The 16,066-nt window shown below is 30.0% G+C and overlaps 1 protein-coding gene across 3 annotated transcripts in view; it reads right to left on the reverse strand.

The window, feature by feature from the left end:
• Positions 1–16,066, reverse strand: part of Mob2 (MOB kinase activator 2) — a 156,832-nt gene that overhangs the window by 37,717 nt on the left and 103,049 nt on the right. The window contains exon 1 of one of the 3 annotated variants that reach the window (XM_065505223.1): positions 10,747–12,243. The exons of the other annotated variants lie outside the window; for them this stretch is intronic. Within the exon in view, the coding sequence (XP_065361295.1) occupies positions 10,747–11,990 (1,244 nt within the window). The 5' untranslated portion in view covers positions 11,991–12,243. Of the gene's footprint in view, positions 1–10,746; positions 12,244–16,066 lie in introns of those variants that run through there. 3 annotated transcript variants of the gene reach the window in all.

Genomic DNA, 16,066 nt, shown 5'->3' on the forward strand with positions numbered 1-16,066 from the left:
AAACGTATGTTTGGATGTGTGTTGGTTTCATTGGCTTGCGTATTTTGTTTTTGTTTTTTCTTTTGGTGTTTTGTTTCGTTTGGCGTTGTTGTTTTTTGTGTTCTTGATAAATTTAGGATGCTGTACGCTGAAAGTGGGCAATGTACATACATATATACTAATTATAAAAAATAATAATGCATCCACAACAAAGGTGAAGGGTATATAAGATTCGGCATAGCCGAATATAGCACTCTTACTTGTTTTACTTTTGGTACTTAAATAAATTAAATATGTATGAATTAATCGCACTGAATCATAGAAAGAAGATATTTTACATTAATGACAACTAAACTGACAGCTTATTGCTTAGCAATAATTGCTCAGGCAATCAGTAAAGCAATCATTGCGCAATGGATTACTACATATGGCAATATGCGATCTACACTCGCAAATTTCATTGAGGCAATCAAATTTGACAATTGCAGCAATAAATATTGCTACGTGGAGACCTGGGGTAAATAATAGGTATCATTCGATGATCCACAATGTTGGCAACACTATTACAATAACTATTTGCTGTTGTTGTAGTAATTTTATGACGTCGTTAGTTTTATTTTTTGCATTTAAATATTCAAAATGCTGTCAATTGATTGACAACGGTTTGTTTAATGTCTTTTAAACGGTCAATGGTTGGGTTTGTCTAAATGAATGAATTTTTGTGTTAGAGTTACGTGTAAGAGACCACTCACTGGTCGTTAGTCGAATGGCTGGCTGGTTGGTTGGTCAGTTGCCTGGTTCAGTTGATTCATTTGTTTAGTTTTATCGTTTCAATTGTTTATTCAAGGTATTTATTTTAAATTTGAACTTATAATGCCTTTAGCTAATAGAAATAAAATAAATATACATACAATCAAATTTAAATAGAAATAGGGAACAAAAATAGCAATAGCATTTGTAGTATTAGTACATTGGTTGGTTGGTTTATTTTTTTTTTTTGTTGTTTGCTCTATAAATTGGCCTTGACTTTCAGTACAAACCCCAATAAATACAGCGCAGAAATCAAGAATGAATGAATGAATAAATGCCAGTGTTTGTTGATCGTTGGTCGGTCATTTGTTCGTTACGTTGTTTGGGGTTTTTGTAAATGGAAATAAAAAATTAAAAATCATTTATTAAATGCTGTTTTTTTTTTGTTTTTTATTCTCCATTATTATGTATTTGTTTTGTACAATTAATTATATAAATTTCAAAATAGTTCACTGACTTGAAAAAATACTCAAATCCCCCAACGATCCACATCGAAAAAAGGAAATACGAGAGAACAATTATTTGGCTAATTAAACAAGGTCATAAATCTTAAAAATTGCCATATATTTGTTACGCTGTTCTTAAGCGGTATTTTAACATTTAACATTTTAATTTGATTTTACTTTAAATTAGCTAGAGTTTGTTTTGAAATAGAGCTGTTTCAATTTCAGCCAAGACTTTATAAATTAAATTTGACAGTAAACAAAATATTAACATTTTAAAAATGAATCATGAATCAAAATATTTGTCTAAATTGGATGTTACAATTTAAATATAAATAGAGAAAACAAGTTCCAAGGCGAATTTAATGAAAGTAATAAAAACGAATTAAATTTTTTTTTAAAATTTGTATGTGAAGAATAAAAATCGTTTATCAAATTCGTTATTTAAACTACACAGAGAAAACAGATTCGTAGTAGCAACCGAATGATTCGGTTGCACACATAGAATATTTCGGTTCCTTCAAGTCAGTTAAAAAAAAAGAATTTCGTTCGAAGCAACCAAATTTTTGTTACCCCTTCTAAAGTTTTTTAGACACAACTGTAAAATTCGGGTACTAAAGTAGAATCATTCGATTGGCAACAAATTCGGTTGCCATCACGAATACGTTTTCTCTGTGAACAAGAAACCTGATTTTGTTTAATTAAATCCATTTATATAAGTAGTGAAATCGAAAAAACCCTAACATATGTTTTTAATTAAAATTTTTAACCCAAGTATTATTTGCTTTTTTTTTTGATCAATTTACCTTTGAAAAGTATGTCAGTTATTATGTTTAATATCAATTATGTTCATTTGTTGTTAATCTAATTAAAATGATTGACAATAAAAATTGCGTACTAAAATTATTAAATATTTTCAACAAAACCCCAACTTGGTCCTACAAAAAAGTTGGCCAAAAAATCATAGGTCTGCCGTCAAACTGATTCCATTGTTATTAAGCAGTATCGGGAGAACTTGTCAGTTGATAGAAAACCTGGTTCAGGTAGAAGGAATGGTCCACATGATGTTTCTAAAGCCAATAAAATGAAAGCATTTTCAAAAGAGCTCCCAACACATCCGGTAGGAAAGCAGTCCGGTTAGCTCAGTACTCGGACTATTTGGTACGAAAAGTTAAAGCCAATGCAGGTTTAAAAACATACACGGCTCAAAAAGTTCCTGATAGGAACTCTGCTGTAGAAAGGTTTAGGACCTCAAAGCAGAAAATTTTCCCAAAAAGTTCTTGGTATGGCAAGCAATATGCAGTTGCGGCATGATTTGGCAAGCTCTTCAGTGGTACTAGAACAATAATGTGGCAAATCCTCCAAACAAAAGGTGTCCAAAAGTGTGGTAGATTTTAAACGGAGATGGACTACATGTTCAAACAAAACTTAATGGAAGGGTTTCAGGAAATGGTTAATAAATTCATAACTATTGGAGTTTATTATGTAACTCGTTCCGAAAAGAAATTCCCCCATGTTGTCAAAATTTTAGATGGAATTTTGTAAACAATAAACAGCTGTTACGAACAAAACTAACTATTGTGAATGAAAAGTTCAGGTGAATATCACGATAGCAATTTTCTCTTCGAGGGAAATGGATATTTCATGGGAACATAAATTTCACATGTTTTTCACGATAGGGATGATTAACTGTTTTGTTAAACATTTCGTTTACCGTTTTGTAAATGAAAAAAATGTCTAATAAGCTTAAGCTTTAAAATAATTTTGAGATTGAAATTTTGCTTTGTTGGAAGTGTAATATTACAGAATTTCTCTTAAAAGAAAAATCGTAAAATTTAAGATCCGTGAAAAAACATTAAGGATTTCTCTTGAATTTTACTGAATTCGCCATTGCATATTCTTTGGAACTTGTTTCCTCTATGAGACCGATTAAAAAGTCCAGCTCTCTTCCGAAATGAAAGGACGTTGGACGCACGACATCAAGCTTCCTTGACTGCCAGATCAGGGACTCTTAATGGACATAGGTCCAATAAAAAATAGTGGCGTGTGATATTTATCTCTTATAGTTGAGTTATACGAATTTGAAGATAAAAATTTCACTCTACATTGACCCAGATTTTTCATACAATAATATCGGACATATATTGTTTTGAGCAATTTCATCCGTTAAAAAATAAATAAGAAAATCATAAGAAGAAATTAAAAAAAAAACTAATTGATGGTAAATGTGAGTTCAAGTACCAAAAATAACCACTCTATTTGCTTTATGCAATAATATGTTAATCTCAATTAAAAAATTTCGTTTGTGTCCACATCTATTTTAAAATAAATCAAACCATATTCATTATAATTTAATTTAAAAACTAAACTAACCAACATTGTCTGTCTAAAAACTATGTATAACTTATGGCAGTTAATAGTTAAGCTTGTCTTGTTTAGCCAATCTTAACGCCCTGCAAAGATTTATTCTAACATGTAGGAAGTTGCTTTAAAACTAGCACACAGAAACCGACGAACAGACAGACCTTAAATAATTATTATGGTCTATGTAGTACATGTATGTTAATAAAAACTTCCGGCATTAATAAAAGAAAAACCTTTAAGTCAAAGATAACAAATATCAAACATTATTTGTTCACTATCCCCCAACGTGTCTTATCTAGAGATCAAGAAATCCTGCACATTTAAAAGACAGACAGACGGTAGTAATATTTGTATTGGGAATAAACACAACTTTGTAATATTTTAGATTGTTTGTATGGTTGGCTGAAAGGTAAAAATATCTAGTGAAAAAAAATCACTTAAACGATTTTAGTAATTTCAGCTTAGGATTTGAAATTTTGAGTTAAAATTAGGGAATCTTTAAAAATATCAACTAGAGTTTGTAATTTGGCTTTTTTTAAACGTCTGATTTGAAATCCAAATCCCCCTGGAAATTCTATTAGCTGTAGGGTAACGATTACGTTTTTAAAACGAATTCACAATAGAGTGTCCAAAAACCGGTTTCCGGTTTAACCGAAAAAGTGTACTTTGAAAAAACCCGGATAAAAAACATCTTTTAAAAAACCCGGATAAGTGGTTTTGGTTTTTGCCTTCAAAAAAACAGGTTAACCGGTGCTTATATTAAATTTTTATTTAATGGAAATTTAGCATTTTTGAATTCTTTATGCAATTATTTTAAATCTTTTATGAAATGTTGTCAAATGCGAAAATTTTCTATAAAATAAATCAATATTTTGGAAAATGGTATCAAAGTTTTTCATAAATATGTTTGAATGAGCTTTAGAAAATATATTTCATTAAAACCGGTTAACCGTATTACAAAAACCGGTTTGTAAAAAAACCGAAAATTTAAAAAACTGAAACCGGTGGAGTTTACAAAGAAGAAAAAACCGGTTGACCGGTTTTCGGTTTTGGATACTCTATACTTTCGAGTAAGCAAACCTATTAAATGTAAAAAATCCTGCGATTTGGATAATTATTCGTTTTTGAAAATCGCTCGTTTTTGAAATCACTCGATTTAAAGAACAGGGAGGTATATTAAAACTAAAATCGTTAGTGAAAGAGTTAAATTAAATACTATAATACAAATTTAAAAGCTCCTTTTTATAAAAATTTGTTATAACTTTAAAAATATTTCAATACTTAAGTCCTTTTCAACTGCAACCAGCGATATTGAGTAAATAAAGTAAGTATGAAAGCAAATAAATAAATTGTGGTACGTAGTAGTTAACATTTTTACATTGTTGTTGTTGTTGTTATTATTATTATCTAGTTTGTTGGAGCAGGTCAATGTGACACAGTTAGTTAAATAACATGGTTGGTAAGTGAGTTAGAGAGTGTACAACGGACAACTGGCCGCACTAACAAGAAAACACACGACTTGCATTTAACAACAATAAACAAGCCAGAAAACCAGGTAAACAACAATGTCAACCCAGTACACTAACGTCATCCCAATAGCAAACAGGAACCTTATTACACAGACACAAAAATGAAAACAGAAAAAAAAACTTTGACAGCCATGTGTTGGTATTTGTTTTATAAACAAACAAGTCATACTCATGGACTAACAACAAATGGCAACTCATGAGAGTGAGTGCACAGCAACAACAAAAAAACAGGAAATTCACTGTGTACAGAAGCACAAACAATTTTAACACTTTAACTAAAAAGTCTGGTTACGCTATTAAGTACCACAGGAGGGAATAAATAGGAGAATAAATTGCAAACAATAACAACATAAAGAAGGAGAAGAAGAAGAAAGGCTACAACAACAAAAAAACATACCTGTTTTTGTTGTATTAATAAACTATTGTGAATAATTCAAAATGATGAATGGATTGTAATTTTATTTATTGGTGACAATTTCTGTTCACAAAGCTGAACTTTATTATTACTATTACAAAATTAAACGATGATGGAGTGAAAATATTTAATATTGTGGTTTTTAAAGCCAAGTAAATGTTTATAATAAGGAAATTACTAAATGTGGTTTTTATTTGTTTGTTTGTTTTCTTTTTTCTTTATAAAAATAATAAATAAAATCATACTTGTACTTGTAAAATATAATCACAGTTCAGCGATAAATACTAAAATGTAGTTATGGATGTATGCTGTTTGCAAAAAGAAATACAGACATTTTGTACAAGAAGGAAAAAAGTTTTTAAATCCAATAAGATTCCCACAGAAACACAAAACTTTGAATTGTATTTCAATCTACTCCAACAATCAGTAGTATTAAGGCAGATCACAGTTGGCAAACACTTTTTTTCAGAATTCCTGTATTATAAAATTTGCAGCTGTATTCTCATGTCATTTATATATTCACCCCTATCGCGAATCAATATTTCATATGAAATATGTTCACTTTTCCCATTTTTCATTCATGAACTTTGTTCACGTGAAAAATAACACTAGCGAAGAACTATGGTCTAATGCATCCCGAAAAAGTCCACTGTTTTGTGTGGATTTTGGGCAGGCGGCGTCATTGGTCAATATTTCTTTGAGAACATAGGTCGATGATTATCAACTTCTTTTGGCCTGTATTTGTTGATATGCTCACCAACGCCATGTGGTTTCAACATGACGGCGCTACGTGCCACACAGCTCATGCCACATTGGACATTATGTACGAGCGATTTGAGGTCACGTTCGTCTTACGTGGAGAAGATCGTGTGATTTGACCCCGTTAGACTTTTTCTAATGGGGTTTTCTTAAGTCGCAGGTCTGTGCGAATAAGCCACAAACCACAGTGGCCCAATTCACCAATTGGGCCAATTCAGCCTGATTTATTTGTCACAGTCATGGAAAATTGGATATTTCGGATGCGCGACAACCAGCCAAGCCGTGGAAGAGATTTGCACGATGTTATATTCCAAACGAATAAAAAATGTCGATGATATTTCACACTCTTTGTTTTATTTAAGTTTAAAGATAGGAAGCTCTTAATGAGAGACCCTTGCAATTTAAGTGACAGTGATGGGAGAACATTTGTAATACATCCGAAAAGAAAAAGACTGGACCCCAAGTTCACAAATAATACAGCCAATTTTGGCGGTGGCAATATTAGGGTGTGGGGCAACAAATATTTCAAAAGGGACGATTGACATTGTGAAGCAGTACTAAAAAATAAGTGATATCCAATAAATTAATGAGTAACATTTTCTAAAAATTAAACCTTAAGTTTCCCTTGCTTTGTCAACAAAATATAAAAAATCAATAAAACTAACTATTTTCTCATATGTTTGCTGAAATCACATAATGAATACCCCTAATAACATCTCAAGTTGCAGTGTTGTAAAGTAAAGTTTTTTTTTTTAAAAAAAAACGTATTATTGCACATAAATACACTTAAACTTAAGTTTTAATCAGTTCTGAGATTTTTTACTTAAAAGTTTATTCAACTTTTTGTTTAATCTGTACAAAACAAAATAATTAATTTTAGTTTGTTTAAGTAATAACTGTTGTACATTAAATGCTTTAGAGGTAGTTATTTCATTTTATTGATTTCAAGCAGAAAACTAAACTTTTAATAGCAATTATTTGTTAAACATATTTACGTGCAAATTTTTAGATCAATTTTATTTTTTCTTGTGTTCAAGAAAAACATGTTTCCCAGTGCCTTGCCTTTCAATTGTACTTGTACATTATTTGCAAAATTTAACAAAGACAATTAATGTTTGCCAAAAAAAAATACGAAATACGTCAATACAAAATAATAATATTCCATGTCACACGATTTGTCTAAAATTAGCATGAATAAGATTAATTTAAAGGGAATTGGAATTGCAGTCTTTGAAATGAAGTCTTGGAAGTTTTATAATCAAAAATAGAGAGAAATCCCTTTAAAGTTATAAAACTGAAAAAAAGGTAACAAAATTTCTTGGAACCTAAATAATAGCTAAATAATTTAAAAAGTTTTTTCTTTTAATCACATTTAAATAGTTCCCTTTAAAAACTTGCATTATTTTTCATGACTGCATTGTATCAATTTGTTCTATATGCACTATGATAATCTTCTTTAAGAAAAAATCATGTATTAATAATAATAATAAAACTTGTTCTTTGTTCCCAAAGATAAATTTTATTTATTTACACTCAAAATAATAAATAGGTTAAGCAAAATAGTTCGTACAATATGAAATGTCTGGTCTGGTCGTTGCGATGTTTAACAAGTTTATTAAACTCATGGCAATATTTTATCAGAGAGTGTAGGTGTTGGCATCGTGGTGCTGTTTATGGCAGAAATTCTTGTTGTTGTTGTTTTTATTGTCATTGTTGCTGGCAACTAACTCCTAAACGACATTTGGGTTGACACAAAAACTAAAAGCAACAATTTGCTGCGACACAAATTTGAAAAAGAACATAAAGTGATTTTGACAAAATGTCATACTAAAAATGTAGTAAAAATTAATAGATAGAAAATGTTATAAAAATGTCAAATACTTAAGAGATTTATTTAGATCTTTAGGCATTGTGAATTTTATAAATATCTTTTAGAAAACCATATGAATCAAATGGGAGTTTAAGGTCAAGCAACTAAATATCTCATAATTTTAGTAACAAAAACATATTTTGAAGGGTCATTTACATACATTCTAGTTTATAAATCGATTCGATAATCTAAAAAACACATAAGTAAAAAACACATTTGGATTGCTTGAGAATGTAGCTTTCTAATAAGGTTAAGTAGCTAGCATAATTAGTACCCGATATAAATGCGGTTTAAGGCCTCAACTAAACTCTGCTATTAATGTTAAAACATAAAAATCAATAATCTACAAATGGAAGGAAATTATCAAAATGTTCCCAATCCAACAGAAGAAAACTTTAAGAATATATAATCAAAATCCCCAAAGTGTTTGCAATATATAAATATCGTGAAGTAAATACTATCTGAAGTCAGATTTTGGAACGATTCGAAACTGAATATTAGATCCATGTTTACAAATGACTCTTGTCTTGATATTACAGACCTTAAGTATAAATTAAGGCCGGTTTTAGAACTGATCCTGAAGTAACAAAATCGAGCGCTTTAAAGAAATCCTATAAATATATAATCCTCGTTAATCTCTTCTAAAATGTCTGTTTCCTAGAACAAAACCATCTGAACTATATCCTCAAAGTTAGTTGATAGATTGGTAAAATAATGTGTAACAGTCGTATCCCTAAAAATTTCGCTGATTTTGACAACCTAAGAAAGACTTTATTCCGTCTTAGAGAAGTAAAGGTCTACCAAAAAAGCACAAGTTCAGTTTTACCTGGATTCATGTTAAGTCCAGGGGGATTACTCCCTAATACGATTCGAAAGGAAATCTTTTCGAATTATAATGTAGCACACTTTTTCGAACATGTTCTTTTTCGGATTGAGTTACGCAGCATATTCAGCCCAATTATGAATAAAAATTCCCCGGGAGTTTTTTCCCTTTTCCCATTTTTCCTATTCAAATTCAATGGGGAAAAAACTCCCGGGGAATTTTTTTATTCATAATTGGGCTGATTATCCACACAGTATACTTGTATAATAATCAGTCAGAATTTGTATGATCCATTGCTTCACACCAAGTACCCACACCTTGTCTCTATCACTTTCAAAGATGCTCCTCCTAATTCCGATGTTGTGAGACGTTGTCTATGCATAGACATTACCCCCAACTTATAATCATTTCATAAATCCTACTTTATACCCGAAGATTGAACATTGTTAAGGAACCTTTGATATCCAAAAATCTTCCAAGGGTAGATCAACAATATGTATTCAATATATGGATCATAGAGTAGTTTTAAAATGGATCTATAGTAATGTAGCTATACTAACTGTACAAAAAATACTAGTTGAATATTGTTTTCAATATAATGAACATCAGATAGCTCTTTAATATAGGCATACTTTTTAATAGGGCAGACATTTGGTTGATTTGGGTCTTTTTTAACATATATGGATCATAGAATTGTTTTAAAGTGGTTTTAGAGTAAATTGCCGAAACCAAATCGGGACAAAATATGTTCATTAGAGGATAGAGTTTCCCCGTTTAAACATGGGTACTTAATTGAATCCGCGTCATCTTTATAACTTAAAATATCGAAAGGTATTTGGTCTCAAAAATAACTAGACACAATGAATATTACATTATTTTAGGTTAGGAATATTATAGTATTTTAGGTTACTTCCCACGACTATTTGACCTACACCCCGGACGTCCTAAGTCTCATTCGGCCAAAGATAAATAACCAACTGACTACTGTTCCATCCGAACATTTTTTCCCAAGGAAAAAAACTACTGACAACAGAGAAACTGTTACAAACAACCAGAATATATAAAGACATCGAATTGGAATACTTAAAATACAGAAAAACACAATGAATATTGCAGTATTTTAGGGGACAATTAAGAAGACTGCATAATGGACCGATTTGAATACGGATTCTTAATTGATTCCTAAGAAAAGGAATACTTACTAGTTTAGTTTATTTTTTTAAAAAATAACTCGATACAGTGTTTACGTTAATCTGAACCAAAACTAGATCTAGAACCAGTTCCATGAAGAGCGATTTCCAAAATTTGTATAATAGTCTTTAATAAGGTTTATTTTACATTCCTTAATTACGACCGAATGCATTCGAAGATGGAACAGGAACTAGCAACAGTTCCTTGAAGAGCATAGAAATTCAAAATGATCGATTTTCTAAATTTTTATAATTGTCTTTAATAAGAAGATTTATTTTAGATTCGTTAATTACGACCGAATGTATTCTGGGACGGAACAGAAAAATCTGAATACTAAAGCAAAACTTTCGAAACCAATAAAAGATGCATTAGAGAGGTTGCTAAGAGTTCAATAAAAAAGGATAGTTGTTAATATCACAGCTAATCTATTATAAAATAGAGCAATTTACTATTGGCCAATTACCAATAATGGAACAGGACCACGATCCACTATCATTAACATAATTTATAATTTTAAATAAAATAATATTAGAAAAAAAAAATAAACACAACATAAAACTTACGCAACTAAACCGCCCAGAAATGCAACCGGACCACCGCCAATTAAACGTATTTTACGATGACAGGAATCGAAAAGCGAGGTACGCGATGACGGTGGTGTTTGTGAGGTTGGTGACATTGATGTTGTTGTGGCAATGGGTGGCGAAGCAACGGCAACAGCTACTACTAACGAGGGTGGAGCAATGACACAGGCTGTTGTAGTTGCGGCAACACAAGCTGATAGGGATGATGAGGATGAGGACGAAGGAGGTGGTGGTGGCGTTGGTGTAATAGATCTACTTTTGGTTGTGGTAAATGATTTTATATAGTTATTGTTGTTGTTATTGTTATGATTAACGTTTTTGGTATTGTTGTTATTGTTGCTACTACTACTACTACTGCCACTATTTAAAATATTGGCAAAATAACCAGTACGTGTTGTTGTGCTGGCTGCTGGAGTTGCTGCTGCGGTTGTTGTTGATGACTTAGTTTCTTGAGTTGCAGCACCACCGGTTTTACAATTGTGATTGTTTTTATTGTTGTTGCTTAACCGTGTCTTGTCTTCGAAATCAAACAAACGTTTAGACGTTTTTCTAATTTCTGTCGTTTTTACTGAGGCTGCGGCTGCTGCAGTTGCTTTTGACTTTTTCGTTCTCATAAACGAAAATGGTGTTGTCGACAATAGACCACGACTGAGTAAGTGTTCTTTAAATGTGAATGTTGTTTGCGATGCTGTCGAAGATGAGGTTGATGATGATGATGAATTTGTTTTTGTGGTTTTCGCTGACACCGTTGACGAATCGGTGCTGGTTGAGGTTGTCGATAATGCCGAACAGCCCGATGACGACAGAGACGAGGTAGTAGAGGAGGACGACGACGATGATGAGGTTGAAAATTTTTTACTTTTCTTTAGTTTTTTGCTGCTGCTGTTGTTGCACGTATCAATAGTAGTAGTAGTTGTTTTTGCGGCTTGTAACTGTTTTTGTTGCTGTTTCTTTATGGGTAATTGATATTCGGCTGCAGTTGCTGTTGTTGTTGTGTTTGTTTCAATAAGATATTTCTGTTGTTTTTCTAGCTGTTGCTGTTGATGATGATAGATAAACGATTGTTGTAGCTGCTTAACTGTTGCTTTTGTGTTTTTGTTGTAGTTGGTATATTGATCATGATACTGGTACTTTGTACCTGCTGCTTGGAGTTTTTGTATCAATGGTGTCGTTGTTGTTGCATTTGTACCAATCTCAACAATATGCGTAGGTGTTCTCAACATTATCTTGGCATTAGTTTATACAAATTATTCTTGTGTTTTTTGTTTGTTTGGTTGTTTTGTTTTAAAAATTTTTGGTTTTAAAAGATTAAATTTACATTTAATATTTCACAGTTGTTGTTCTTGTCACTTTCTAAAATTTGTATAGGCGCTGTCATTATTACCGTTAGATACGATACAATAACAATATTCATAATTTTCATTAATTTCATAAGAAATTTTTCTTGAAGAAAAAATTATTTGTTCTTTTTCAAGAGTTTGTAAAAGATTACACCACCAGTCGTTTATACAATAAAATAATAATAATAAAATTTATATATATTTTTTTAAGTTCTTTTGTTTCTTTATTTTCTAGCTAGAATTTTATAAAAAGTTGGAATCATTAGTTAAATATTTGTTTGTCGTCTGTTTATTATTACATATTTGTTTGATGACATTCGTTGGATTGTTTGTTTTTATTTCTATTTCTTTTTTTTTGTAGTTTAACTCCTAAGCTGCTTCTTCTTTTAGTTTCTCTCTTGCCATTGTTGATATTTACTTTTACAAAGGAGGCAAAACAACAACAATAATAAAAAAAGTGTTTATTTCCTTTGTCTAAGAAAAATAAAACACAACAAAAACAAAACGGAAAATAAAGAAAAGTAAAACAACTCGTAGCTACATGAAATGACGTTTAACTATGACAATAAAATGTGGTGAGTGAGTGAGTGAATGATACCGAAGTGGGAAGATGAACCAAAATGTAAAACATTTTCATTGCATGGCACCATCTCACGACAATTTCATGGGAATATTTTGCTGTTTGTTTGTTTGTTTGTTTGATTTTCCAAGGCGACAGACGACAGACAAGACGTTGGAAAAAAATCTTTGTTGTGTCTCTTAGAGATTGGCAAATATTATTATTAGTTTTATCTTGGTAGTTTATAGTTTTAATTTAGTTTTCTTCTGTATTTGTTTTTTTTTGTCAGTTTTTATTTTCTTGTAATTTAATACCGTGCGTAAACTATTTTGCAATTTTACTATAAATCATATTAATGTTTGTTGCTGCCACTCCAAATATATAAATTTTCTCTTATTAAATGTTTGATGTGATGAAAAAAAATACAATGTGACATTTAAGTAGGACATAAACTCAGTTTCTAAACATTAAAAAACTAATTATGCTACAATTTTATTAATTTCTAATAATACAAGTATTAAAGGCCTAATTCATAATCGATTTTTGAATTAATTAAAGTTTTCTAAAACTAGTTTTATATGAAAAGTCTGTTTTATGAACCTTTGATTAATTTAAAAATTGATTATGAATATGGGTGTTAGATATTAATACGAATTTACATTTTTACAGAATACAATTAACACAAACAAATTGATGTTAAAAAATCTCAACATTTGGGAGGAAAATTAATATTACTAACCGGGAGGTTATCAACTTTAAAATTAGTTCTCGAACTGTTAACCACAGGGTAAATAAGTTTTTTTTTCTCGTGAATAAAACCTCTTTTTTCTAAAAAAAAAAACGTACTGCTCGTATACATTTTGTCATAGAACATTTAAACTGGCGAGTCAGAAATGGAATACTGTTTTCTTTTCGGATGAATTCAAATACAGTTTATTAGGCAGGGATGGGAGGAAAATTGTAAGACGGCCGAAGTGAAATAGACTGGATCCCAAGTACGTAATTTACACAGTCACCTCTTTTGGAAAAGATTTCCATTGTATTGTCAAATTTAAAATATTAGACGAAAAAAAACTAAACAAAATATGTTACGGAAAACTGTAATAAAATATGACATTTTATTTACATAGAAAAAGTTCAGCGCCTATGAGGTTAAGAAAACTAAACAATTATGAAAGAATTAACAATTTGGCCAAATATAAACATTTAAAAATATGTTTTAATTTTTTTTTATTGTAAAAATATCATTAAATATCATTTTATTGTAAATTACAGAAAATATTTTGTTTCATTTTATGCATTTTACTCTTACTAAACAATAATAATCTAACAAATTTGTGCTAAAAATAATAGTTACGCTTTTATGTACAAATATTTGCCTATAGCGTTTCATTACATTAAAATTCTATAAAAAAATAAGCAAAAATTGTTCTTTTTCAATTTAAGAGCTTTTTGCAATATGGGCAACACAGACAATGAGAGAATAACGGTTCGCTGTTTGGTTATGTTGCCGTCAGTGTTGCCACCAAGAAAATTATAAACTACACATGCCTCATTCCTAAATTACACATACGAGAAAAAATTACACATGTAATGTTCGTGATCGCAATAGGAAAAATGGTCTAAAGGTGATCCTATTGCGAATACAAGATTTTTAATTTTTAAATCGTACATGAAGACAAACGGTTTGTCACAGTGGATTATGGGATGTTTGGAACAAATACGATCACTTTAGTGTCAATGGACAAAATGATGGACAATTTCACTTGCGCAGATTTTAATTTATCCAGGAATTGGATATATGAAATTATTAAAGCAAAGTCAGCAATCTCTTTTTAGTGAAATTTTCAATCCCAATTACGATTTTAACAAATATTAATCAATGTTCATTCGGAGATAGTTCCATTGGAAATTGTTACATTTCTTTTAAATATTTAACAATACATATTTAAAAAAATAGCACACTGTTTGCCTTCGAATTTGAATTTTTTCCTCATTTATATTAAGGACCCAATTTTGTAATTCAAGTCACCTAAGTGATATTTATATGGATAGCAAAAACAAAATTTACAAAATTTGTTTTTGTTTTATATACAAAATTTTTAAATTATGAATGGCTAATCAATGCCTGAATTTTGTTGCGTTTTTTCTGGTGACGTGATTTACAAAATTAGGGCCTAAGTGCTATGAAATCAGTTTTGTTTTCAGTTTCAAACAGGCTTAATTTAGACAAAGTTAAATATTTTTTACTATTAGTTTAAAAATTATAACGAGAGAGAAAAATGGGAAAAAGTAAATGAACACTTTACCAGTAAAATCTTGTAAGTAAATAATTGTATAATTTTTGTAAAATATTGCGAACAACATAGCAATAATCTCCAAATTACTTATCGTAGTTTTCTGCAAATCTTAATGTTAATTTAGTCCAATCTTGATTCATATCTTCATACATATAATTCCATTATACTGAATAAAAAACGAGTACAATATAATAAATATGAATACCTACATTTAGAGATACTGGATTTGTTATTTATCAACTAAAATAGAGGATATAGCTACTTTTGAAATCTTAACAATACCACAAATGATTGAAGACATACATTGACAATAAATTATTTTGGATATAATTGGAATTTAAAATTACACATGAATTACACATTTATTCAATTACATATGGGCTACACATCCAAGTTAAAATTACACACAATATGTGTAATTACACATAAAGTGGCAACGCTGGTTGCCGTATTGACCATCAACGTTTTAAGGCTGCCATATTGAATTCAAAAAAGGATTTTTCTTGTTTATAAACATTTGAACGCAGCAAATAAGAAATTTGTTTCAAAATCAAATTCTTTAAATTATAAATGCTTCTGAAATTTATCATAATTAAATAGTTCTTTAGAATAATTCCTTTTAATTACAAACATTTTTCAATGTAATTATTTTAAGTACTAAGCAAAGTTTCCGACATTTATTAATTACAATTTTATACAAATATAAATTTAGCTAAACTTTTTAAGATTTGCATGTTTAATAAAAAAACACAAACAATTTTAAAATAGCAACAATTGTGTAGGCTAATGAATTATATAGAGGGGGTAGGTTGTTTGTAAATGAATAACAAACAAAATTAAATAAAATAAAATCACACCATCACGCAATTGCGTGATTTCATTCATATTTACATGTTTTTAATGTCATTTTAACATTTTATTTACATTTTTCAAAAATATTTATGGGATTATTTCAAAGCTTATCGCCACAAAATATAAAGTCTAATTTTATAAAAAAAAACAATAATAATACTATACAACACAAATTTTAATATTGTTGGAAAAAATAAGTTTTTATTTAAATATTCTGACTTGTTGCTGAAACAGCAAGACGAAAGCAA

This window comes from Calliphora vicina, chromosome 3 (assembly GCF_958450345.1).
Source record: "Calliphora vicina chromosome 3, idCalVici1.1, whole genome shotgun sequence".
Lineage (NCBI taxonomy): Eukaryota > Metazoa > Arthropoda > Insecta > Diptera > Calliphoridae > Calliphora > Calliphora vicina.